General features: G+C 56.5%; 2 protein-coding genes and 2 long non-coding RNA genes across 4 annotated transcripts in view; 1 reads left to right on the forward strand and 3 right to left on the reverse strand.

Moving 5' to 3' along the window:
* MAP2K3 (mitogen-activated protein kinase kinase 3) overlaps positions 1–10,085 on the reverse strand; it is a 30,201-nt gene extending 20,116 nt beyond the window's left edge. Inside the window, exon 1 of the mRNA XM_064390011.1 lies at positions 10,001–10,085. Coding sequence (XP_064246081.1) covers positions 10,001–10,016 — 16 coding nt within the window. The 5' untranslated portion in view covers positions 10,017–10,085. The remainder of the gene's footprint in view (positions 1–10,000) is intronic.
* Positions 10,086–13,368: 3,283 nt separating this feature from the next.
* NATD1 (N-acetyltransferase domain containing 1) lies at positions 13,369–24,957 on the forward strand. Its single transcript, XM_064390719.1, has 3 exons — positions 13,369–13,587; positions 20,599–20,717; positions 21,695–24,957. The coding sequence occupies exons 1-3, from the start codon at positions 13,491–13,493 to the stop codon at positions 21,809–21,811; spliced, it is 333 nt and encodes a 110-aa protein (XP_064246789.1). The 5' UTR covers positions 13,369–13,490; the 3' UTR covers positions 21,812–24,957.
* On the reverse strand, positions 19,061–20,652 carry LOC135281670 (uncharacterized). The gene is made up of 2 exons (XR_010348234.1): positions 19,893–20,652; positions 19,061–19,840 (listed from the first exon to the last, which is right to left on the reverse strand). It is a non-coding gene; the product is annotated as an uncharacterized LOC135281670 (long non-coding RNA).
* LOC135281669 (uncharacterized) lies at positions 24,651–25,605 on the reverse strand. The gene is made up of 3 exons (XR_010348233.1): positions 25,449–25,605; positions 24,955–25,195; positions 24,651–24,832 (listed from the first exon to the last, which is right to left on the reverse strand). It is a non-coding gene; the product is annotated as an uncharacterized LOC135281669 (long non-coding RNA).
* Positions 25,606–25,664: the final 59 nt, after the last annotated feature.

The raw sequence follows: 25,664 nt of genomic DNA on the forward strand, positions 1-25,664 counted from the left end.
GTGTCCCATTTGGGGCTGGAAAGAAGCTTTTTATAGGTGTGTTTGGGATAGACCACAAAATTAATTACTTCACCTGTCCCCTAAGCAGAGCTGCTGTCTAACCACGTGGACAGTCTGATTTTCATGGAATACTTCATTCCCTCTGCTCAGAGACAAGCCCATGCACCAGCTGCCTGCCCCATCCCACACCACAGTGCCTGACGACCCCACATCTCCCAGGAATGGCAGCAGCTTCCCTGGCCAAGGCTGCAGTGCAGGCGCTGCCCCAGTCCGGGATGTGCTCGTGGCACACACCAGGCACACGTCCCACGGGAACGCCTCACGTGCTCCACACAGGCTGGAAACTCTGCTTGGAAACAGAGCCTTTGAACTGAATCCAGTTGGAAAGGGAACAGTGTTATCCTTCTCATCCCCTCGGATGGGGCATGACATTGCCCATGAGGCTGGGGACAATCAGAGCAGGACGTCACAGCCACAGTGCCACCAGCTCTGGATGAGACTGTGCAAGGGAGAAGGATGTGACCTCCCGGTGTCCAGTGAGGAATTTGGGGATGGGCACTTCAGCCAGAGTCTCTGACAGGCAGAGGCATTGGCACAGGCACCTCTGGGGCTCACAGGCACCTCTGGGGCTCACAGCCACACCCGGGCTCTGTGCAGCAGCCAGATAACAGCGGGGCAGCCCCGGGAGGATGTCACCGCCCAGCCACATTCCAGCTGTATTTTTAGGTTACCTGCACAACCTCGAGGGCTGGAAAAAACGTTTGATTTTGTCCCCGTGTGTCAGCCTGCCCTCGCCCAGCCCCGTGCCAATGGAACACACAGGTCCCACACGTGACCAGAGGCCAGACTCCCCTCAGGAAGATGAAAAGCCCTGTCTGGCAGACACTGACACAGTGACATTACAGGACACGCCACGCAGGTGCCCAGAGCTGTGGTGCTTTGCAGCAGAGCTTGTGCAAAACCCCTGTGCAAAGGTAGTGACAGTCACAGGAGCAGCTATTCAGAGCAGGCACTGAGCTGGGGTGCAGGCAGAGCATCCTCTGGGATGGGCATTGCCTCCTTTGCATCCTTTGCTTCAACTGGATTTTCCCCCAAAAAAAGCAGTGGCTGAGGCTGCACCTCTTCAAAGCTCAGCTTCGTCCTGAGACAAAGATCTGGAAGGAATCCCAGCCCTGATTCCCTGGGATTGTCAGGGGAAGGCAAAGGAGACAATGCTTAGAGAAGAGCAAAGAACACACTGGAAGAAAAAAAAAGCCAGAAGCATCATCACCTGTGCCCCTCCCCTTGCCAGCAGGTACCAGCATCAATCCTTCCTTTGATTTCTCACTCCATAGGCTAAGCCATGAAAAATAAAATCTTCTTGGAATTGATGTGAGTGGCTAGTGACAGTTTCCTGATGGGAGAGAAAACTCAAACTGTCCTTGGAATAGATCAGCTTGACAGGAGGCACAGTGGGAAAGGGAATAGTTTGACTTTGTAACTGTCAGCAGTAACTCAACTCCAGCATCAACAGACACTTTTTCTATCCAAACTGGCATAATTCAAGTACTTCCAGGTGTCCTTGGAAACTTATAAAGAGAGAAAAGTATTCCCCTCTCTGGTTCTTAAAAAAAGAAAAATGGGGAAAAAAATATTTCTACCATCCTCCCTCCAGTTTGCTTTGGGCAGGGATAGTGACATCATCTCTGCAAATGATGTAAGAGAGCAGGCACTTGCTATGAAAATGGAATTTATGGAGGAAAAAAAACCCCTTCACATTCCCAGCTGCCTGCTCTGGGGGAGAGGCAGAAACAAGAGACTGACCCAGGTGCTTCCCTGGCCCACAGACCTCAGGCAGGACTTTCAGGAGCAGCATCTGCACTGGGGAACAGGCCAAGCAGCTGCTCAGTGGGTTCACAGTGACATGATTCCCCAGGGACCTGGAATGCTTCCCACTCCCAGGGTGCCACCACAGCTCAGGGGGACAAAGCCTGTGCTCCCTCAGAGGAAAACTTCTGACCTCCAGCACTGAGCCAGCAGCACATCTCCGAGGTGCAGGAGCAGAGAAAACCTTGGATTATTCCCTTTGGAGCAGGGTGCTGTTCCAGCAGCTCACAGAAAGCAGCAGGAGAGTGCTGCAGTAAAATTCCCTGAATTTCTTGCTGTCCCACGCCAAATTTTTACCCTTTTTGGTACATATTCCTCTTCCCTGCCTCTCTCACCCATCCCTTCTCTGCTCCAGGGAACCAGGCAGGAGACACAAATACAAAGACAGAGCTCAGCTCCAACAAGCTGGACCTGCAGGCTCTTTTCCTGGCATTAACCACGCCATCCTTGTGGCCCACACCACGTACCTCCTGCCCTCCCTCCCATCACTGTTCCTCTGCCCCACAGGACAAACTGCATCCACGCTCCAGAACAACCCCATGTCCAGCTGGTCCATGAGAAATCACCTTTCTCTCCTTTGTCCCCTCACACTCCCTGCTGCAAAGCTTAAAAAATGTCCCCCAGTTAAAGGCTGGAGCACCAGCACACTGCCAGCCCCATTCTGCCCTCTCTCCTCTCCACAGGTTCTTATCAAAGGCTGTACCAGGTCTGTGTGGGGAAAACACTTATTTTCTGGTGGATTTGCCCAGTAGCCACAGGGCAGCTTTGATTCATGACAAGGAAAAGCTCGGCAGGAAACGTGCCCACAGCTCAGTGGTGTTTTACCACCACAGCTGCTCCTCTGGGTGGGATTGATCTTCTTTCCCCTCTTCTGCCACTCTCTCATACCCACCCTACCACACTGCACTTTTTGCAGTGTTCAGGGAAGTGAGAGTTGCAGGTTTTTCCCAGTAAGGGCAGATTGAAGGGCTGCCTCTCCATCCCAGGAAGGCAGAGGTCTCCACAGCCGGGCTGGTCCCGACGCATCCGGCTCACATCCCAGCTCGAGAGCTCGCAGTGACACAGCCCAGCCCAGCCTGCAGCTGTCTTGGGGCACACTCAGGGCTTCCAAGAACTATTTCCATCTGAGTAAGAGAAAATCAATTTTTAAGAATCCCCTTTCTCTCAGAAGAGCGAGCCTCACATCCGTGTTCTGGGGAAAGGAGCAGCGCTCTCTCTGCAGGCTGACGTGTGGAGAGGAGCTGGAAGGAGATGTGTGAAACATCAAACCTGTCTGAGATCAAGGGAAACACACCCTGGCTCCTGTCCCTGGGATGGTTACACATGGTTTCCCTCACTGCTGAGGCTGTAAAACCCCACGGGGAAACCCACAGTTGCCAAACACAAAGCCCTTTGTGGATCCAAAATTAAGGGGAAACTCTCGCAGCTACCTGGAATGTACACAAAAACATCACACCTACAGGGGAGCTGCTGGAGGAAAAGCTGAGTGGTTTTCAAGCACCTTAGCACAGCACACACGAGGCTGATAAGAATTAGAAATTCACCCACAATTTCTGCCTGGTTATTTCTGGAGGCACCTCCTCCAGCCCTCGCTTCACTCTCATCACCCTTCAAGAAACCAGGGACAGGTGTAATTAATACCTGCAAAAAGCTGCTCTTGGGTAAGAAAGCAGCACCAGCAGAGCACAAGAGGCAGCCCCAGCACAGCACAGCCCTGCAGGCATCCTGGGCTCCAAGGACAACCCCAGCCCTGGCTGGCACTTGGTGCTCACCTCTGATGCTCAAAGCCAAAAATTGCAGGGATCAGCCAAAAACCTGAGGGAAACAGGCTGCAGATGCTAACAGAGAGTGAACACAGGGAGCTGTACAGGCAGATAATCTGAAACACCCACCACATCCCTCTTTTTAGCAGCCTTAAAGCAGTGTGGAGCTGCTTCCAGACTTAAGGAAAACGGGTGCTGCCAAAGACAGACAGACAGACAGAGCTTGGCACAGGGGCTGGTCAGGTCCAGGCTGGTCCTCCAGCAGCATCACCACCCACCAGCACCTGCACCCCTCTTTCTGCACAATCACATAACTTATTTTTTTTCCCTGACCACCACAGGGGTGGCAGTCAGCACCACGGGTGAAACAGGTGAGGATTTGGCACAGGCTGGAGGATTTTAGTCCTGGGGACTCCAGGGGAATCTCAGAAGTCAGCTGAGCACACGTGCACACACACACACAGGTGTCTCACACTGCCCTGCCCCGTGCCAGCAGGGATTCTCTGGGGGTTTTACAAACAGGCACGTGGGGCTGGGCCTGTCACCTACCCCCGAGCACCTTTCAGAGGTGTTTGGAGGATGACAAAGAGCAGCCAAAGCCACGAATCAGCACGAGATCATCTCAGCTTTGGCCGGGGTGCAACTTGGCAGCACGTCAGGAGAGAAACCGAGCGCTGCAGAGCAGCAGGGCACTGGGAACTATGCAGAGCAGCTTTCCTCAAAAGCCCTGACCCTGAGCACATCTGGCCCTCAGCACAGGAGCCACGTCACTGTCGGTGACGAGCTGCAAAGACATCCTGGTGTCTGCAGCACCACACAGCCCTGCAGCCATGCCCCCAACGCTCAGGGCTGATTCAGAGGGGCCATCCCAAGGGCTGCACACTTTGCTGCTTCATCACCTCCCTCTCAAGCCTCAACTTTCCCACTCCCACACCAAGTAAACCAAGATCTTCGTGCTACAGCAAAAAAACTCCTCCATCCTGCAGCGTGTTTGCCCTTCACCAGCTTGAAGAGAGAGCAGTCTCCTGCAGGAAGGGATGAGTGCAAGAGGGAACATCTGCTCCAGCTGTGCCAAACACCCTCCAGGCAGCAGGGTCAGGCTGTGCCACCTCTGAGCTGCTGTTAACACAGCCCAGGGCAGACACCCACGGCAGCAGAGCCAGGCTGCTGCGTCAGCCATCCCCACGGGACCCCAGCCAGGAGGGGATCCATACACACTCACACACCACAAAGCAGCTTCTAACTGGCCTGCAAGCCCAGACAGGCTGACACACCCTAGATAACCCCGTCATCCTCCCCTGAACCACCCCCAGCCCGTCCACGTAACCAGCCCTGCGTGTTTATGATCTGTCACACACATGACTGTCACCTGCCAGGCCCTGCAGGACAACTTCTTCCCCTCCTGTCCCTCTGTCCTGCACTGCTGGTCCCATCCACACCCCTCACCCGTGGATGCTGAGGGAGGATGTGGCTCCTGATGCTGGCAGGACCCCATCCCAGCTGCAGGGATTTACACAATCCTCACCAGAGACCCCCAAGATGTTCAGGAACGAAATACAAGAATTAAAAGCTGCTTTTTACATTTCCTAAAAGGCACTACCACAGCAGGAGAGGAGGCAGCAGGGATGAACTGGTGACAAGGGGGCACTTGGTGCTCAGCAGGCAGATCCCAGGGAGAAAAGGGTCCAAGCCATTCCCAGAGAGCTCCATGAGACACGAGCAGCTTGGCTGCTGCCAGTGCCAAACCACAGCTAAGGTTAGCAGCCTCTGATGGGAAATTACTTGTATTGAGCACTCTGGAGGTTTCTTCCTTTCCAAACCCAGATTTGTCTTTGGTGGTGGTGAGGGGGGAGGAAGGGTGAATGCTCCACAAACAACTTCTGGTAAGTGTTGTCTCCTCCTCATCCTGCCTCCTCTCACAAGTTATGCTTTGAGTGGAAATTTATCTTTTAATTTTTGTTTAATATAATTTCAATTGAAATGATGAAATTAAGGCTTAGAGCACAGATGAACTCAGCAGTGCCACTCCCTGGGCACAGTGCAGGCAAGAGGAGGGAGTTTGTGGCAGCTCAGTGGGTGCTGGAGAGGGTCCAGCCCATCCTCACCTTCACCCCACTGCAGGTCCCCAGCATAAGGCAATGATTTCCTTCCTCCCCTACCCACTGGGACCCCCAAATCCTGCCCTTCCCCTTGGCCACACTATAACCCACCACGTTCCACACAAGCAGCACCTCTGCTCCAGCCTTTTGCTGGGCAGAGAAGTGGCTGCAAGAGAAAGGAGCACACAGGGAGCCCTGTCCCAGCTCCAAAAAAAGGGAGCAGACTCAGATCCAGGGCAAACTGAGGCTCACTGAGACCACAAGGCAGCACTGTGACATCTGAGATTGCTGCAGTTGTGCCCAGTCATTCCAGAGCTCCTCAGGACAATGAACACTGGGACTCACAGCACTGCCACAGCACCACTGCAGCATTGCCCCCACACAGGTAAGAGGCTGTGAGGAGACGAAAAATCTCCCAGGTGGAAAAAACCAACAGAAACTTCCAGTTTCCATCATAAAAAAATCCTCTCTGCCCTTTTCCCCACTCCGAATCCCTGACTAACACTTGACCTGTGCTACAGAGGTTTGTCAGCAAGAGGCAGCGGGTAGATCCAGCTCCATAGAACCCACAAGCCATCCTGAGTCATGCCAGCAAAACCCCAAACTTTTTGTTGATACAGTAAAATCATCTCCCCAGCCAACACAAGTTCCTCTCCCAGCTCCTTCCCCAGCAAACAGCCAGCCCAGGCCGTGCCTTATTAACCAACACAAGCAAAAACCATCTTTTGTCCAAAAACCCACAAAGCCCCACACCTGCAAAGGTGTCATTTTGGGACACAAAATCACCAGTACCAGAAACCTGCTCTACAAAGCACAGGTGAGTTTCCTCCAGCAACAAAAACCTCTGCAAACAAACTCCAGCTCAGCCCTGGACCACAGCTCAGAGGTGGAAAACAAAGGGATCAGCCTGCAGTGAGATTCATTATCCACTAAAAGAAAAGCAGGGAAGCATCCCTCCAGGGAGGGAAATGGATTGCTGAGGCACAGCTAAATATTTATCACATCCAGCATGATATTTTCCAGGCACCCATGGTTATGCCAGCAGAGGAGGAAGGCAGGAGCAAAGTGCTGTGTTTGCTCTAGGATCGTTACAATTAATTGGATTGGAGCTCTGTGATGCTTCAGCTAGAATTAAAGAATGGCTCCATGGGATCAGAGCTCCCAGCACTCACACCCTGGGAGCACCAGGCTGGTGGCTGCTCTGCCTGGACACGACAGGAGCCCAGGGCCAAAGTCCTGCTTCAGCAGGTCACGACCCACACGTGTATTTTTGGCAGAGCCGCCTTTTTTTGGGGATGGCGGCTGGAAAAGTGTGAATGGCAGATGAGACAGTGCTGGATTCACAGACTGAACTGCATAACAGTGCTGTGCTCCCACGGAGGGCACAGCCAGGGCACGGCAGGGACAAGGCACCACCACTTATTTACCCACCCAGAATAGACGTGCCACGAGAACAAGCACCAGTTCATCCCCAGGTCCTGGCATTCCTCACTGCTGCTTTTTCCAAGCCTCTGTGGTAAAGGAGAGCTGCCTCCCCAGAGGCACAGCCTGGCTCCAGACAGATCCTGATCCCTCTCCCAAAGAGCACCTCTATTCCCAAAGGACAATCTCCCTGCTAAGGAAAAACACTTGGTTGTTAATTACTCAGGCAGCAGTGCTGGGTGAGCCAGGACAGGAGAAGCAAGTCTTCTCCCTCCAGATCCCACCCATGCACTCACCCTCCCCCCCTCCCTGCAGCTGCTTTTCCCAGCAAACTCCAAAATTTTGGGAAATAACAATTCCCCCACCTGCAGCTCATGCCTGTCCCTCCAGGAGAGGCTTCCAGGCATCAGGGGCCACTCAAGCCACAGCCAGCAGCCCCAAGGACGGGCACAGGGATTTCCACGTGCAGGGCAGGCAGAAGACACACCTTGATGCCCAGGGAAAAGGCAACAGCCTGGTTTTGTATCCCCAGAGTCTCAGATCCTGCATCCTCCACTGTGTTTCTGCACCCACACAAAGGCTGAAAATTCCCTGAGGGCTCATCCCCTCCTGCTTTAACCCCTGGGATACAACACCCTCCCTGCACAGCATCCACTCCCTGAAAAAGGTGGAAAATCACACACCAACCACAGCCACATGTTGCAGGCTGCACCAGGGGCTGTGTCCCTTGCAAAGCTCTGCAAGGAGGACACGGGGACAGCTCCAGAGCTTTGTTCCCAGTTCCTTCCTGCAGTGCCACCCAGGCCATGAGACACAGCTCAAGGGAACTTGGGTGACCTGAGGAAACAGGGAGGTTTTGCATACATGAGTAAACATCAGCCTCAAGAGTGCAAGATAACACAGGAGACGCTCTCCCACATACAAGATCCTGCGAGATAACTTGGATCAGGCAGACAGGAGCAATGGGAAGGGGAAGAAAGAAAGCCAAAATCCTCCCTAAGCTCCACAAAATCCCCAGAAGGTGTTTATCTCCCAAGCTATGTTTAGTGCAGAGCACAGCCCCGGCACAGCACCATTCCTGTCACCAGTGTCACGGCCAGCCACGTATCCCAAAAATCTCCCGAGGCAGGAGACAGCCCTGTGACTAAGCCAGAGTGATGGCAGGTGAGTTTTGGAAGGCATCTGTCACCAAAAGAGCCAACCAAGAGCTTCAACACAGCAGCCTCTGTTTACAACCCTGAGCAACACAAACCCAAGGAGAACCAGCAAAGAAAACCTGAGATTGTTCACTGAAATTCCTTAAGGAAAACCAGGGAAATTTAGCTTAAATTCAGGCTGCTTGAAAGAGAGGGAAGCAGCTGCCACGAGCAGCAGGTGCACACAGTCAGACCTGCGAGCATCCCTGGAAAAACCCCCTGGGAGGCAGGTGCAGGCCAAGGAGAGGCAGGATGAGAGCAGGCAGATGTGTGCCACACACTCAGGATCCACCCTCATGCTGCTGCTGCTGCCCTGGAGGAAGCAAAGGAGCTCAGCTCAGACAGGGACTGAGAGCTGCCAGCAGACACCAGGTGCTCTCAGCACAGGACAGCAGGGCTAACAGCATGAATGAACCACTTTATCACAGCCAACAACAACCTGCACACACAGAGCAGCTCCAAACCTCCTCTGAGGAGAGCACCACGCTCCCAGGTGCTCCTCCAGGCATCACCTCCTGCTGCCAGCCACGCTGCTTCCCCCAAAATCCTCCAAAATCCTCCAGGCTCAGCTCGGGCATCATCTCCCGTGGGGCACAAGTGTTTCCTGGGCCAGGCTCACCTCGTCCCTCCATGCACACATCCACTGCTCCGGCACAGGCAGCCGAGGAAAGCTCTGGGCTCAGGTGTCCCAGCCTTTTAAGAAGCCTGGATGATCCCTTCCAAGGCTGGATGGCTGGAGGCATGTGCTCCTACCTGTGAGTCAGCAGCTCCACTCAGCAGCTCCGAAAATCGCTGCTGATTCACCCCCTGCTTACACAGCAAACAGGAAACTCAGGTCCACATTCCCTCCGGATAAGACACGGATCGTTTAAAACCGGGGTGGGGGGGGAGGAGGAAAAGAAAAAAAAGTCACGGGAGGCGCGTTCATCTGCTCACATGGCTCCTGACTTCGAGTTTCCAGAGCATCACTCCCGCGCGGGGAAAACCCCTGGAATTTTATTCCGCCGATTCCAGGGGCGGCAGGCACACTCCGCGCGCTCCCGGCTCCGGGATGGAGCGGGCTCCGGGGAGCAGCGGGACACGGGCAGAGCCACCTCCGTGTGCCAGTCCGTCCGTCCACCCATCCATCCATCCATCCATCCATCCATCCATCCATCCATCCACCCATCCACCCATCCACCATCCACCCATCCATCCACCCACCCACCCAGGTCCATACCTGCCGGCCGCTGCTCCCCTTGCTTTGGGGACAGGCCGCCTGAGTCACGGCCGCGCTCCGTAAATCACCCCGCTGACACACGCTCACGTTCTCCTGGGGACCGCGGCAAAGCAGCCAGGCACCGCCGGCAGCGGCTCCGGGCCGAGCCCCAGCACCGGCACGGGGTGAGCCCGGGATGCCACCCCGCTCCCTCCCGGCCCAGGATCCCGAGCAGCGCAAGCCCGAGGCAGGGAAAGCCTCCAGCAGCAGCGGCAGCAAGCAGAACCCGCCTGTTTTCATCGCTCTCCCCACGCCAAACGCAGCCTCGCCCCACTCCCCTCCGCACATCCCCGCCGAGGGCTCGCAGCCCCGCGGCTCCGGAGGAGCCTCCCGCAGCCCAAACCCGGCGGGCTGGGTAACAGCCCCGGCCCCGCGGTCGCCCCGGCCCGCTCGTACCTCTGGGCAGGGACATGGCGCTGTGCGAGCCCGGCGGGCCCGGCCCGAGCGGAGCCGCGAGTCCCGCCCGCCGCGGCCCCGCCGCCCCGCCCCCGCGCTGCCATTGGCCAGCGCCGCGCGCGGGGCGTGGCTAGGGCATCCGCGCGGAAACGGCTTTGCGGTTCTTGGGCGCGGCTGTGAGGGTGAAGCGAGGCGGGCGGGCGGTGCTCCTCAGGGGAGGTGGCCTCGGTGTCCCCGAGGAACCCGCGGGGTTGGGGCGCGGGGCATCGCCCGGGATCCCCGTGCTGTGCTGCTCCTCGACCCACGCACCTCTCCTGTCAGCTAGGGATGGCCAGCTCGCCACATCTCTGTGGGCCCTGCACGGGTGCCAGCGGTGTGTCCGGCTGGGAAATGGCCGGGGAGTCAAGGGAGCGGCTGGAGCTGGGCCGGGGAGGGTCGGGTTGGGTGTCAGGGAAAGATTCTGTCCCTAGAGAGTGATCAAGCACTGCCCAGGGGATGGGCACAGCGCCAAGGCCGCCGCAGCTCCAGCGGTGTTTGGAGCACAGGGTGGATTTGGGCCTGGAGCTGGGCCTGGGGTTGTGTGTCTGTCCCTCACAGCTCAGGACAATCTTGGTGCTGTGGTGATTCCTCTCGGAGTCCCTGAGGAATCGATCCCTCCTGGACATCCCGGGGCAAGGATCCCACAGCCACCAGGCACATCTCACCAGCATGTGAGAGATGCAGTCAAAGAAGCAAAAAGAAAAAATCAGATTCCAAGTGCCGTTTTCTGGCTGGATCCGTAAAGATCCAGAGGAGGGTTGGAGGGCTGGCAGCTGCTGACGGCGCTGGTGAGAGCACGGCTGCTCTGCCACCGCCAGCCCTCAGCTTTGCAGAGCGCTCGGGATGAATCTGGGGGCTGGAAAAGCTCCTCGGAGGCAGGCGGTGGAAGGGAATCGCTGCCGCGGGGAAGGAGCTGCAGGGCTGGGATCTGCGGCTGCACCGGTGCCGCGGGCAGGGCTGCGATCCAGCACCAAAGGCACCGGATCCAGCTGCACGCCGAGGGTGGATGAGCTCAAATTGAAAATAAATTACAGGTTTTTAATGGGGGGAGCAATTACCTTCCCCAGAGACGTCGCGGGTTCAGCACCTTTCCAGTCTTTCAACACAGACGAGGAGGAGTCCTTCCAAAAAAAAGCCAGGGCTCTGCAGCCCAGCCGTGGGTCATCGGCGCTGATGCAAGAGCTGTGGGTGTCAGTGCAGGGCTGGGCAAGCTGAGGGGCCCTTTCTGGCACTTATCCACATCTTGGATGAAAGATCTTGCTGATCTTGGGATCAGCAGCGGGGTTTGAGCTGATCCACACAGCTCTGGGCTGAGCCAGTGCTCGGGTGTTGGATAATATTTTTTTCCTGACCCAGAGATGGGGCAGCTGAGAGGTGTTTTAAAAACTTTAATTCCATTTTCAGTCTCGTGAGAAGGGTGAGGTGTTATATATACAGGTGTTATAATGCACACCATCACAATCAGAACCCAACTATTTCCTAATCACAAAACACTCTAAGTGTTTCTTGGCCTATCAGCTTTTTGCCACACTATGCTGTAGATGCCTTAAAACCAATCATCCAAAACTGCTCCTTGTGGGTCCCAATACAATACACTTTTCATAATTTTATTTCTCCAATTTTATTTCTGTAGTCTTATTTGCAAGGCTACCTTTTGAAACTTCTTTCTAACTTCATTTCTCTGTTGGGAAGATCTATCCTATTCCATAACATTTCTAAATCAACATTTATCTCAAAAAATTTATATACAAATACATATTGTGAGGAAGGGACCAGAAGCAGCCACGAGGTCACCTCCCACCCATGGCAGGGCTTGGGGGTCTATTGGAGGACCTCTCCTCTTCTGCAGCTTCCCCTGGCTCCTTCTGCCCCTCCTGGTGTGAGCTGCTGCCCCAGGGAAGGATCACAGGCACTGGAGCCTGAGTGCTCACAGAGATTTTCGCAAGGCTGTGGGATTTTGGGCGCCCATGGAAAGCCTGTCCGTGCTTTCAGGGGCTGTAGGTGAACCAGGAGCAGCAAGGAGCTGCTGACCCTGGGCAAACCTGCTTCTCCTCCCTCCTGAGGCTGTGTCCCGAGCATCCCTGCGTGCTGCAGGACTCCAGCCCTCCCTGCAGCTGCGGGATGGTGCCCGTGATGCCCTGCCTTCCTGCACGGTGCCAGCATGCTGGGCCTGGCTGCTGCAGTGCTTGCATGCCCTGCGCTCCCCTGCTCGGGTTCTGCTGTTTGTTCCTCCTGCAGCGCCGCACGGTGTGGGGGCAAAGGGTGCCAGGGAGGGCACGGCGAGGAGGACATCTCTGTGTTCATGGGAAGGAAGGGAATGAGGCCCCTCTCCAGCAGACAGCCAGGCCTTGGGGCCAGGGCGTGCTGCAGGGAAACCAGCGCGGGGCCAGTGCGGGACCAGTGAAAAACAGTGCGGGGCCAGTGAAAAACAGTGTGGGACCAGCACAGAACCAGTACAGAATCCATGCGGGGCCAGTGTGGGACCAGTGAAAAACAGTGTGGGGCCAGTGCGGGACCAGTGAAAAACAGTGTGGGGCCAGTAAAGGACCAGTGAAAAACAGTGCGGGGCCAGTAAAGGACCAGTGAAAAACAGTGCGGGACCAGTGAAAAACAGTGCGGGGCCAGTGAAAAACAGTGCGGGGCCAGTAAAGGACCAGTGAAAAACAGTGCGGGGCCAGTAAAGGACCAGTGAAAAACAGTGCGGGGCCACTACAGAACCAGTGCGGGACCAGCACAGAACCAGTACAGAATCCATGCGGGGCCAGTGCGAGACCAGTGAAAAACAGTGTGGGGCCAGTAAAGGACCAGTGAAAAACAGTGCGGGGCCAGTAAAGACCAGCACAGAACCAGCACAGGGCCAGTAAAGGACCAGCACAGAACCACTACAGAATCCATGCGGGACCAGTGCAAATCCCGAGGAAGACCAGTACAGAACCAGTGCCAGACCCGTGCCGGACCACTACAGAACCAGTACAAAACTCGAACAAGACCAGTACAGAACCCGTGTGGGACCAGTGCCGAACCAGTGCGGGACCAGCACAGAACCAGTACAGAACTCGTGCGGAACTAGTACAGAACCAGTACAGAACTCGTACCAGACCAGTACAGAACCAGCACAGAACCCGTACCGGACCAGCACGGGACCCGTACCGAACCCGTGCCGGACCCGTGCACTGCCGGCGGACGCTGGTGGCGGCGCCCGCCCGCGCGGGGGCGCCGGGCGCTGGCTGCGGTCCCCACGGCGGCGGCGGCGTTGCCCCTTTAAGGGCCGCGCGGCCGTACCAAAACAAAAGCGCGGCGCGGCCATTGGCTGCGGGGCGGGCACGTGCCGCACAGCTGGGGCTTCCTGCGGCCGGGGCCGCGCCGGGCCCGCCCGCGCCTCCGCTCCGGCACCGACACCGACACCGGCACCGGTATTGGTATTGATATTGGTATTGATATCGGCACCGGCATGGCGCACGCGGCGCCGCTCGGCCTCCTGGAGCAGGGCTGCCCCATCCAGGTGGAGCACGACCGCAAGCGGCGGCAGTTCACCGTGCGCCTCAACGGTAAGGGACGGCGCTCGGGGCTCCCGGGGCGTTACAGCCGCCCGCGGCCCCGCCTCGCTGCGACCCCGCATTCCCGTTCCTCGCCGCTGTCCCCCCCCGCTTCACCCCCACCCCGGTCTCTCCCCCCTTTCCCCTCCCCGTTCCTCCCCCCTTTTTCTCCTTGTTCCTCCCCTTTTTCCTGTTCTCATCTATTTCCCCGTTTCCCCCGTTTCTCCTCCTGCCGTGCCGCTGTCCCGCTGTGTTTTCCCCGTGCTCTCCACCGTGCCGGGTGTGACCCCCCAGTCCCCCCAAACCTCCTCCCAGGAGCTCTGGGCTCCGTGGCTGGGTCGGGCTGCGGGGCCCGGCGGGGGCACGGGCAGGGTGGGGGCACTGCCGTGGTCCCCCCACCCCGAGCAGGTGGCTTTGGGGTGTGGAGGTGCCAGCTGGGGTCCCTCTGGGGACATTCCTTCAGGGAAACCCTCGGCAGCTCCAGCAGGCTCGGTGCCACGGTTCTGTAGGACCGAGGCACGATCCAAGGTGCCACAGGCACCTGTGGAGCTCTGGTGACACAGTGACACCCCCAAAAAGCTCTGTCACATACTGGGGGGAGTGAACAAAGGAAACAAAAAGTAGGTGCCACTAAAATTTCTCAGCGGTGCACTGATTCTTTCCCAGCCTGCATCTTGATGGTTAATTACAGATATTCAACAATCCAGCATCTCTTCCCCATCCATTTGTTATGCTGAGAACTACTCTGGGTGAAACTGCCTTGCAGAAATTGCAGGGTAGCTGCCTTAAAAAAAAAAAAAAATAAAATGTCTAGTTCAGAAATCATAGGGAATGCAGGAGGCTTCATCGATAAAACAACAAGAATAGTCCAGATTTTATTTTAGACTTCTTTTCCTCCCCCCCCACCCCATTTTCATTTCAACCACTAATTACAAAGTGCAGGCTGGAGGCTCGGCAGTGGTGGAGCGAGGAAGGAGGAGACGGGTGAGGAGAAAACAATTTCACCAAGTGCTTATTTCAGCCTGGGATCAAAGGAGCTCCCAGTGCCGGGTCCCCACTGCCACCACCAGAGCATTGTCCCAGCCAGGGGTCAACACTTATTAGGGAAATGTAATCTTTCGTGGTGGTTTCTGGATAGAAGCTCTGCCAGCAGCGTTTGGTGGCTGTGCAGGGATGAGTCGTGACTGGAGAGGGTGAACTTTGAGAGGGAGAGAATCAGCTGTGGGAGTTGTGTGTGAATCAGCACTGAAGCTCCTGATTCAGGAGGGGGTCGTGGAGTCACGGAATCCCAGAGTGGTTTGGGATGGGAGGATCCCATGAGGATCCTGTGAGGATCCTAGAGCTCGTCCCTTGGGCAGGGACACTTTCTGTGTGTCCACACGTGCACCAGGTTGCTCCAAGCCCCATCCAGTGTGGCCATGGCCTCACCCAGGTGAATCCCCACGCTCAAGGTTGTGTTTTTCTGTGAGTTCAGGGGGTCTGAGCCCTTTTTTGTGAGTTCAGCCACGCAAGGCAGCGAGCAGAGCAGCGTCCTGCTGCGATGTGTCCGTGCTGCTGTGCTGACTAACATCCACGTGGAGTGGGTGATCCACCTCTCCTGCTCCTTGTTAGGCGCTCGCTGGTGGCAGGCAGGCCCTGGAAGCTGGTCAGGAGATAACATCTCTGTGGGAGTGCGTGGCTGGGTGTTTATTTCCTGCACTGCTCTTTGTCCCTCCTGGCACGATGAGCATCACTGGTGTGGAATGCCCCGGGAGGTGTTCCCTGCAGCAGGCAGGGAGTGACAAGAAATGGGTCAGACACAGGTTTTGGCATCAAAGTGACCTCCATGTCCCTCAGAGAGCACCCTTGTCCCGTGTCACTGAGCTGTGGCAGAGATGAGCAGCAGTTTGTGGGCTCCAGGGTCAGTTTTCCTGTGATATCCTAATTTCTTCTAAATGTCTAGTGTGGATGATACCCTGGAAAACATGGGTGCACCAGGCATGTGGACCAAGCAGCCAGACTTTGACAGCTGGTGGTTTATGGTGGTGTGATGCTGCATAGAAAACTTTGCATGGTGATGAATTTCTGGAAATCCCTGGAGCAGGAGGCTGAGGCAGTGAAAGCTGTGAGCTGGTTGTGAAAGTGTTCATTTTCAGCATCATCCTGTGTTTGCCTCTGTGCCCTGTGTGACCTCGTGTCAGGACTTCCTCCTTGTGCACAAGGAAGGTGAATTGCACTCGAGTTTTTTGGGGCTTGCCCTTCCTTTCTCTGCTGGTTCCTCCCTCTCTCCCCTCGTTGCTGCAGTAGCTGCTAAATCTCTGATAGGAACAGCTGCTTCACTTGAACACGTTCCCTTTCCCCTTGCATCCCAAATGAAGGAGCATTTAGAAGCTGAAAGTAAAGCTGATTATAACCAGACCTCAGTGAGCCTCGTTATCCCCGGAGAGGAGGGCAGAAAGGCGCCCAACTGGATTTGTAATGGGCTAGGATGTGACTAACAGCCTGAGCCAGCCAGAAACCTCCCTGTGCAGAGACTCTCTTGGAAAACATCAATTTGTCAAAGCTAAAAGCTTCCATGGGAATCATGTAGGCTGGTTTTGTCAGGAGTGGCTGGGTATTTCTTTGGATCTGAGATGAAATTTCAGGTCAAAACAAGAAACCCAAAGGGACCCCCCATGCCAAAGCAGTTGGCTGGTTGGTCCAGCTGCTGGCACAGATGTTTGGGGCAGGGGAAGATCTTTCAGCAGCAGCTGCTGTGACTTCTGGATGCCCACCACAGCCATTGGGCTCTCCAGCCTGGAGACAGGCTCACCAGGAGCATGGAGCAGCTCCAGTTCCTCAGGGATGCTCAGGCTTCTCACACATTCCAGCTCCAGCACCTCTGCTGGCTGCAGCACACCACACTTCCCAAACCTCCCACCCCTCCCCAGCTGGGATGGGATTTTGGCAGATTGGACTTGGGCAGGATTCTGGCTGGAAGCTCCTGCTTTGCCCACTGCTGATGTGAGTCTCAGGAGCTCCTTGTCCAGCAGCCCAGGCTCAGGTTTATTGGGAAAACTGGAGCAGGTTGTGCCTTGGAGCTTTCCTGCCTGATGGGGCAGATGCTTCCAGGAGGGGACCAGGGGATCAAGGACATCCCCACTCCTCCTGTGCCACAGGCACCCCCAGAGAGCTCCTAAGCAGGAACCTGCTCCAGGGAGCCCCCCCTGCTGCCATTCCTGCCAGGGGCCCCTCCATGGGGCTCCTGCTGTCTCCACTCTGGCTGTTGTGCTCTGTTGTGTTTTCTCTCCGTAGTAACGTGCCAGTAGCTCCCTGGGGAGTGAGGCCAGCCCGTGGCAGGCAGAGCTCCAGCCTGGGATGCACGAGCTCCTCCTCAGGACTTCTTGTCCTCTCAGCCCACCCCACACGCAGCTTTTCCTTTTTTTATTTTTTTTTTTTCCCCACTGTTTGGCTCAGCAGCAGAAGACCTGAGCTGGCTCCTGCTCCTGGGAGATGGGGCTGGCATTTGTTCAGTCCCCCTGCTCCCAGGGCATGGCTTTGCAGCAGTGTCCAAAGGGAGCTGGAGCCCAGGGGCTTCTCCAAAGGCACAGAAATTGCCCTTGCAGGCAGCAGCCAGGGCCCTGCCCTGGTCCTGGGCACACAAAGGGGTGCCATGGGCTGGGGTTGGGGCAGGGGGACAGGGAGAGGGGACAGGGACAGTCCTGCAGTGCTGCAGCCTCCCCTTGCTGGGTGCTTTGTGCCAGGAGAGGGGGGCACTGAAGGGTGGGCTGGGGTGGGTGCCTGTGTCCTGCCAGGTGCCTGATGTGTCCCCTCCTCAGCTGGGCAGGACTGGGCTCTCTGCTTGCTCCCCCAGGCCCCTGAGCCACCCAGCCTGGGCACTTGTGCTTGGCTTCAGGGCTGAGCCCACCACTGCTCCTGCTGGAAGCAAACCCTCCATGGAGAGCAAGGTTAGGCCTGGTCCTTGCCCAGCTCCCAGAAAAGCTTCCCCTTCCCTGTGCCCCCCGTGAGTGGAGGGAGGGACAGAGGGCCAGCAGGGCACCAGCTGTGCTGCCCTTGCTGCCATCCTGCTCCTCTCTGGCTCTGCTGGTTTGCACCCACTCCTCTTGCTCAGTGTCAGTGAGCCGAGCCCCAGGGCAGGCTCTGTGTGCCCAGCTCTGTGTGCAGGCTGATCAACTCCTGTCCCACAGCCCAGGGGGTGGCACGGGCTGCAGGTGGCAGGAGGTGTCTCTTGTGCCCCCTCTCTTTGGGGGGATTGCCCCAAACTGGGGCTGGAAGGGTCAGCACTGCTCCCAGCCCCCCCAGCTCTCCTGGGAGCTGCCCCCATGGCCAGGGCAGCACTCAGCAGCAGGGCTGGCTCTTCCCAAGCCATGGCTGTGACCTGCAGGGTCACACCACCCCCTGTGGCACCAGTGTCCTTGGTTTCCTGTGCTGTGCCACCGAGGTGGGGATGTGATCGTGCGCTTGGCTGAGCTGGGATGTTTTTCTGAGCTGGGCTCAGTTTCCAGCAGCACTCTGTTGTAAAATCAGGCTGGTTGTAAAATCCTTTGTGTGCGTGTTGATCTGGTGGCACTCTGCAGCTCCTGTCCTGGCTGGGCTTTGTGGTGCTGCTGTGGTTCAGGGAATATCCAGGAAAACCTGTCCAGGACATGTCTGAGATGCTCCAAACACTGATCACCTCCTGCTTTAGAATGCATCTGTGTCTTTGATACTTCTAAACAGATCATATATTCTAAAAGTGTATTTAAAGATCTTTTGTTCTGTGGTCAATTTAGTTTTAAACTTCTCAAAGCTTGAGGCAGAGGCTATGGAAAGTTTTAGCCTGGGAGGAGAGTGGTGTGGAAGGGCTGGAACGAGTGAAAGCTGCTGCTGTAAGATCATTTTACAGCCTTTGGTGCTGCCAACTCTGCCCTTGCCACCCCTGAGAGCTGCCACCAAATGCTCTGTGAGGGTGAGGGCACCTCATGCCCCAGCCTGGGCAGGTCTGTGCTGCTGGGGAAGGGCTCCACCTGCTCCCTTGGCTGTTTTGGGGTGCCTGGATCCCCAGGGAGAAACCCTGCAGTGCTCCCTCTTTTCTGTCTGGGGGAAACTCAAAGCTTTTTGTGAGCCAGAGCTAAAAGGGGCAGGACTGAAGCCTAGAAATACTTGAGGGAATGGCAGGGAGGGAAATTATTTATGTCCACCCCAGAACAATGTTGGCACAAGAAGGAGTGGGCAGAAACCAGCAGGAATAAACTCGGGCTGGAAATGTGAAGGTTTCCATCCAGTGTAGGAGAATTGGGTCTGCATAAAAGGAGCAGGAATAAAAGCTTGAGCTGCTTCTCTGGAAACACAAAATTCCAGTGGGCTCCTTTCTAGTTTCTCTTGAATACAGGGGTGAGGCAAGCTGGGCTGGAGTTGTCAGCTGAAATGCAGTGAAATGGATTTGTGCATTGAGCTCAGCTAAAGCACATCCTGAATGCAGGTGAACTTTGCAGCTCTCCAGCCTTAAAAACCACTGGAGAGAAGGAAAAGTCCCCAATATTTTAATCAAACTTGTCTCTTTGATCAGGATCTTGCATTTCTGAAACTCACTTTTAAGTACAGAAACTCTCTAGAAATGAAACATTTGCTTTTGCACTGAAGGCCCAGGTTCTGTGGGTGAAACCAGAGGGGTGTTCTGACTCTTCTGATTTATACATGAGCTGAAACTTCTTTTTTCCTGTAACTGAGCTGCTGTGGGAAAGGTCAGGGTGTTGAAACAGGAAGCCCGTGTGTGTACATGTAAATGTGTGTGCACAGCCCCCCTTGCACACCTGTGTGTGCTCTTTCCTGTGTGTTTGTGGATTCACCTCCCCAGCATTATCCCCAAAACCTGTCTAGACAATGCTGCAACACCAGACCAAGGAGTCTTGTGCTGTTTTATGTGCCACAACAAATAAAAAAACCTGTGCTGGAGGAGAAATTAATTGGCTGCTACCTGGGTCAGCTTTGTTGCTTTTCCACCTCTTCTTTTTTCTCTCCCCCACCATCAACACATCTCCTCCCTCCCCACAGCTGCTTCCCTACCCTAAACATGCTGTGCTGGCACCACTGACTCAGGGCTGGCTCAAAAACCTGCTCCTTCCCCAGGGCTTGGAAAGGCCCTGCTCACACCTCGGGGGGACAGTGAGGGCATCCAGGTGTCACTGAAAGCAAAGCCACCACTGAAACCCAGCACCAGCCATTCCCATGGCACCAGGGGTGATGTAGCAGCCCCAAAACTGCCCGTCCTGCTGGGGACCCTCTGGGGACATCCCAAGCCTCACCCCTCTGTCCCATTCCCTGCTGTGGCTCCTCCAGGGACATCCCAAGCCTCACACCTCTCTCCCATCCCCTGCTGTGGGTTTTCTGGGAATGTCTCAAATGTCACCCCTCTGTCCCATTCCCTGCTGTGAGCTCTCTGGTGACATCCCAGCTCTCATGCCTCTCTCCCATCCCTTGCTGGGGTCTCTCTGGTGACATCCAAACCCTCACCCCTCTGTCCCATCCCTGGAGAGCCCCCTGAGTTCTCCAGGGACATCCCAACCCTCACCCCTCTCTCCCATTCCCTGCTGAGGTCTCTTTGGTGACATCCAAACCTCACCCCTCTGTCCCATCCCCTCTCTCCCATCCCTGGAGAACCCCCTGAGTTCTTTAGGGACACCCCAAGCCTCACCCCTCTCTCCCATTCCCTGCTGTGGCTCCTCCAGGGATACCCCAACCCTCACCACTGTCCCATCCCCTGCTGTGGTTTCTCTGGTGACATCCCAACCCTCACCCCTCTCTCCCATCCCTTGCTGGGGTCTCTCTGGGGACATCCCAACCTTCAGTCCTCTCTCCCATTCCCTGCTGTGGGTTTTCTGGGAATGTCCCAAACCTCACCCCTCTGTCCCATCCCCTGCTGGGGGCTCTCTGGGGACATCTCAATCCTCTCTCCCATCCCCTGCTGTGGTTTCTCTGGTGACACCCCCAGCCTCACCCCTGTCCCATCCCCTGCTGGGGACTCTCTGGGGACACCCCAGCCCTCACCCCGTGTGCCACCCTCAGGTTGCCACGACAAGGCCGTGCTGCTCTACGAGTACGTGGGCAAGCGGATCGTGGACCTGCAGCACACGGAGGTGCCCGATGCCTACCGAGGGAGAGGAATAGCCAAGCACCTAGCCAAGGTATGGCCCAGCCTGCCACAAGGGCAGGGGGGGTGAGGGTCCTGGCTGAAGCAGGCCCTGTCACGTCGGAATTGCGTGTGTGCCCTGGGGGAATCCTGCTCTGATGGGACATGGGGTGGCTGGAGGGACAGATGGGAATCTGGGGTCAGGCATTCCTGGTTTTTGTGGCAAGAGGAGCTGGGTAAGTGTCAGCAAATGCAGCCACTCGCCCAGGTTCAGCCCGTTCCTCCTCTCAGCAAAAACCCCTTGTGCAGGGGCTGGTGGCTCACATCAGCTCGGGCTGGACCCCTCCTCTCACACCTTCCTGAGCCCTCTGCCTGCCCTGGGCTCTGCAGGGCTGAAGGCAGGGTATTTTACATTTGAACCAATAAAGGAGGGGTTCAAGGGGAGGGGAATAACTTAGGTAAACTAATAAGGTTCCAAAGGACACAAAATAGGGAATTCTCCAGAAGAGAGGACAGGTTTGGGGGAGAATTGATGCCCAGTGGGAAGGGGGAGCAAGGGGGATTCAGGGGGAAAAAGGGCAGGGATAGGAGGGATTGACAGCTGGGAAGGTGGGGGTTTCAAACTTGGTGGGGAGGGGCATAAGGAGATTGCAAAATCACAAATGGAACAGTAAGCATAGCAATAAAACTAAAGAAAACACACTGCAACGGGGAGTACAATGGTGGGGGGACTGGGGGGTGCTGCTTTGGGGTCCAGCTGCTCCCTGGCCCTGTAAGCAGGGACAAAGGGATGATGAAGGTGGGCTGGGTCACCTGCAGCACAGCATCCACGGGGCTGGATGTGTTGAGGGTTAAACTGGGGGCTCTGTGCTGAGCTGGTGGCTGTGGCAGGACAGCTCTGCTCTCCCCTCGGGCCTCACCCAGGGGGTACCTGAGGGACTCCTGCTGCTTCCCCCATCTGGGTGAGGGGTACAGGACTGCCACGAGGCTGGGGGTGTTGGTTGTGACCCATTTGATGTGCACTGCTTGCAGGCAGCCCTGGACTTTGTGGTGGAGGAGGACCTGAAGGCCCACCTGACGTGCTGGTACATTCAGAAATACGTCAAGGAGAACCCGCTGCCGCAGTACCTGGAACACTTGCAGCCTTGAGGCAGGACTGCTCCCACACCAGCACCCCTGGCCCTGACTGTTCAAGGCGGCCTTGGCTTCTCTGCAGTCTCAGGAAACCCCTTCCCACTCTGGCAATTCCCAGGTTTTTTAAGCGTGTCCATGCAGTGCGTGAGCGTGGGCACCTCCTCCTCCTCTCTGCCCACAGCCCCTGGGCACACATGGTGCCCACCAGTGCTTTTCCCAAGCCAGGGGATAGAAGAGGGTGATTTTTCCACCAAACTCCATCGCAAGGCCAGGGCATGACATGTTCTGCACCTCATCCTCTCCCCCCTGCTTGGCGACAGCTCTGAACTTGCTGGGGGATGTTGGTTAGGGCTGCTCGTGGGGTGCCAGCCCCCCTTTCCTCCTGGCAGCTGGGGAGATGCTGTGGATTGAGCTCTGTGGGACAGAGGGAGGTGCTGAGCAGCCCAGCCCTGTGTCAGGCTCATCCCCTGCAGCACCTGGTGGGCACCAGGCTGTGTCCAAGGCCACGTGCAGCACATCCCAGAACATGTGGACCATGGTGGCACCTCGGGGGCTTTGCTGCCCTGGCTCTGCAGACACTGTGATGGTGGCACCTTTGAGCCTAGAGACAAGAGCCGTGTGAGGAGTGGACTTGGACTGCAGTGGCAGAGTCTGTGTAGAGGAAGAAACGTGGCTGAATTGCAGATGCTGCTCCATGAAGATGCCAGCTCCTGCCCAGCTTCTGTACACAGCCCTGAAGTGGCATCCCAGAGGGTCATGGACTGTTACTCCTGTCTCCCTGCCCTTGGTGTGGACACAGCCTGCTCAGAAGAAGAGACCAGCCCCACAGCCAGCCTTGGCCTGAGCAGTGAGGGACATCCCAGGGGGGTTTCCTGCAGCTGAAGAGGAAGGCTCCCCCCATCTCCCTGTCCTCCATCTCTGCATCCCTGTCAGTGCCCCAGATCAGCCCCGTCAGGACGTCCTGAGAGCAGCAGGGTGGGGCTTCCAGGACCTGCTCCTGCCCATCTCCAGGGTTCAGTGCTGGAGGTGCCTGCATCCCCATGGATTCCAATGGCTCCTCCTTACAGCCTTGGGAAAGAAGCCCTGGCTGATGGCATTACCTGCCTGCTCAGAGCCTCCTCACAGCTCCAAGCTCAGGGCACTGGCAGCATCGTGGGGATCTTGGCCAGCAGCAGGAACACCCTCATTTCGTGCTCTTACCTCAGTGGATGATGATTCTGTAGCACAACACTCAGATGTGAGGTAACACCATGATGGCAGGGCACTGCCAGGCTCCAGCTTGCTGCCTGTCCTGCCTTGCCTGCATTTTCCAGGGCCTGAGCTACACCTCAGAGCATCTCACACTGAGCTCTCAGGATTTTGTAGCCTGCCAAGGCAGGGCTGTGGTGAGGGAGATGATGCTTTCAACACCCCCAGCCCTGAGCAGACACTGGGGCTGCAGCCAGGCAGGACATGGAGAGCCTCTCACCTGGAGACCAAACCCAGACCTCGCTCAGCTCAGCAGGGACTAAAGTTTACAATCTGTGCCATGGAGTGACAGGCCCCAGGTGAGAGGCAGCTCAGCCCTTTCCCAGAGCCCAGCACAAAATCCATGGCAGAAAAGGCAAAAATTCCCACAATCTTCCCTCCTGGCTGGGGTGGCCAGAGATGGAGACCCTTTGGAAAGGGATTCCAGGATTCCAGCCTGAGCTGTCCCTGGCCACCAGCTTGAGGAGAACCCTTGCTGCCTACCCATGCTTTTGGGCTGCCCATCACCAGCACAGCACAGCCCTCTCAGGCTTCCCAAACTGCCAACCTCCATCCCTGCCCTGCACACTGCAGGCTGTGAGACCCCTGCCTACCACCTCTGCCAGGGGCAGAGCCACCTCTGCCTTGTGCTGCTCAGGAAAGGCTTCAAGCTCAGCCCTGCCTCTGCTTCATTTCTGCCCTCCTGCTGCTTATTTCACCCAGGCTGTGACCTTTATGGTGGCTTGGAGGGGCTGGGAAAGGATGGCAGGTGTCAAACTAAAGGGGCTCAAGAAGAAATGTGGGCTGCTAAATATTCCTTCTTTAACATGCAAAACACACTTCCACACATAGTTACAGGAGCAAGGCTGGCTCTGGTGCTGCTGTGATGGGTGAACCATCCCTTCTCTTGCTTCCAAGGTGAAGCTGAGCTGTTTTGTCCCCTGGAAGCCAAGCCAAGACACTTGTGTCTTTGCCACAGCAGGGCTGGGTGCGATGCTTGAGCTCTGCCCTGATTTAGTGCTCACTTCCACTGTGTGCACTCTCCAGCAGCTCCCTGTTGTGTCAGCTCTCTGGAGGGTGTGCTGTGCCCACTGCCTGGGCAGAGTCCCGTGTCCAGCCTGGCTCTGGAGCCCCCCGTGCTGCTCTGGCAGGAACCTCGAGCTTCCCGGCGCTGGATCCGCGCAGCGCTCGCTGCCCGCGATCCGCACAGCCACGGTTCTGCTGCTGCTTCCCTTCGAGGTGCTACAACCCCCGGCGTCTGGCCTGACAGAGACGTGTGCCAGCGGCTGTGCCAACCACTTCTCTGCTGTGTCCACGCTCTGTGCCAGCCTGCCCTCCTCCTCGGTGCCAGTGAATAGCAATACCCGCAGCTCACCAGCGATGCCGCAGCCCGCGGTGCTCCTGTGGCCCTGCACGGCCAGGGGGGACCCACCTCGGGCTCCCTCGATGCTGGGTAGCCCTTCCCTGCCTCCCCACCAGCTGCCTTTTCCCAGCTGGTCTCTGCAGAAAGGAGCTCTGAGTCCTGTGCTGCCCCTTGGTGCTGATTAAGCCCGGAGGAGTTTGGGATCCTGGGCTCTCCCCGGGCAGCGGGAGTGTGGAAGTGGTTTGGTTGAATACTGAGCTCCCCAAACCCGTTTGAACTACAGACCTGTGGTGGGTGGGGGAATGCAGGTGGCTGTCAAACCTGCTTCCACAGCCCCCAACTTGAAACACCCCCTCCCTCGTCCGCTCTCCAGCGTTGTCTTCCTCTGTCCAAGGTTTCCGTTCTGTTGGATTCGGTGGTTACGATGTGCCTTTCCTTCTCAGGACCTGTTACAAACGACCTTTCTGCTCTTGTTTATGTTTAACATTTATCTTGATCCCTCCCTCTGTCATACTATAAAACATGAACATAATGCATGGAATACAATTCAATAAAAGTGTGGCTTAACTGAGCTGCGGTGGCTGTGCTGTGCTGGGGGGACCACGTGCTCCCACTGCAAAGGATCAGTAGGTAAGGGCTGAAATTATTGTGTTTTGTTTGAGGTCACAGGGCTGGCTGACCTCCTGATGACTGTGCAGAGCTCAGGGTGAGCAGGATCACAACTGGTTCCCCTCCTTTGCCAGCTGATCCAGCCCTGCTCTCCTTCATCATTCCTCCTTGGGATTTCAGGCCAATCTCTGGGAGTTGTCCTGCAAATGAGCAAACACTCGGTGTTTGTGTCCACTGCTTTAAGATGGGCATGAAAACATTTAAATATCCAGTTGCTGTGCTTGTCCAGAGCAAGGTGGGCAGGCAGGTGGCTCAGAGGGACACAAGGCACTTCCCTGCTGGAGCCAGCACTCCCCAGGGCTGGGAGCACAGCCTGAGCACTCAGGATCCTTGCAGGCCACTTGTGTCACTTTCCCAGTGCTCTGTGAAGGCTGCAGAGTTTGGATAACTCACATTGCCAGGGAGGTCGGTGTGGAGAGCAGTTAGGATGGGATCCAGCGTGACAAGCTGCCCCCGGGCTGCAGCAGGAGCCTGGGGTTTGCTGCTCCCGGGGGGACAGTTGGGATCTGTGGCTGGGCTGTTGCTGGTAACACACTCTGTTTACATTCCACATTCCACACAGTCCGTGCTCCGGCCTGTCCCAGCGCTGCTGCACGTTCTGCCGGGCTG

This window comes from Passer domesticus, chromosome 15 (assembly GCF_036417665.1).
Source record: "Passer domesticus isolate bPasDom1 chromosome 15, bPasDom1.hap1, whole genome shotgun sequence".
Lineage (NCBI taxonomy): Eukaryota > Metazoa > Chordata > Aves > Passeriformes > Passeridae > Passer > Passer domesticus.

Excerpts from the sequence above, each read along its gene's own strand:
- NATD1 (XM_064390719.1), top strand. The coding sequence starts at position 13,491 with ATGGCGCACGCGGCGCCGCTCGGCCTCCTGGAGCAGGGCTGCCCCATC. Across the intron at positions 13,588-20,598 it reads GTTCACCGTGCGCCTCAACG|GTTGCCACGACAAGGCCGTG; the intron begins GTAAGGGACGGC and ends TGCCACCCTCAG. Across the intron at positions 20,718-21,694 it reads TAGCCAAGCACCTAGCCAAG|GCAGCCCTGGACTTTGTGGT; the intron begins GTATGGCCCAGC and ends CACTGCTTGCAG.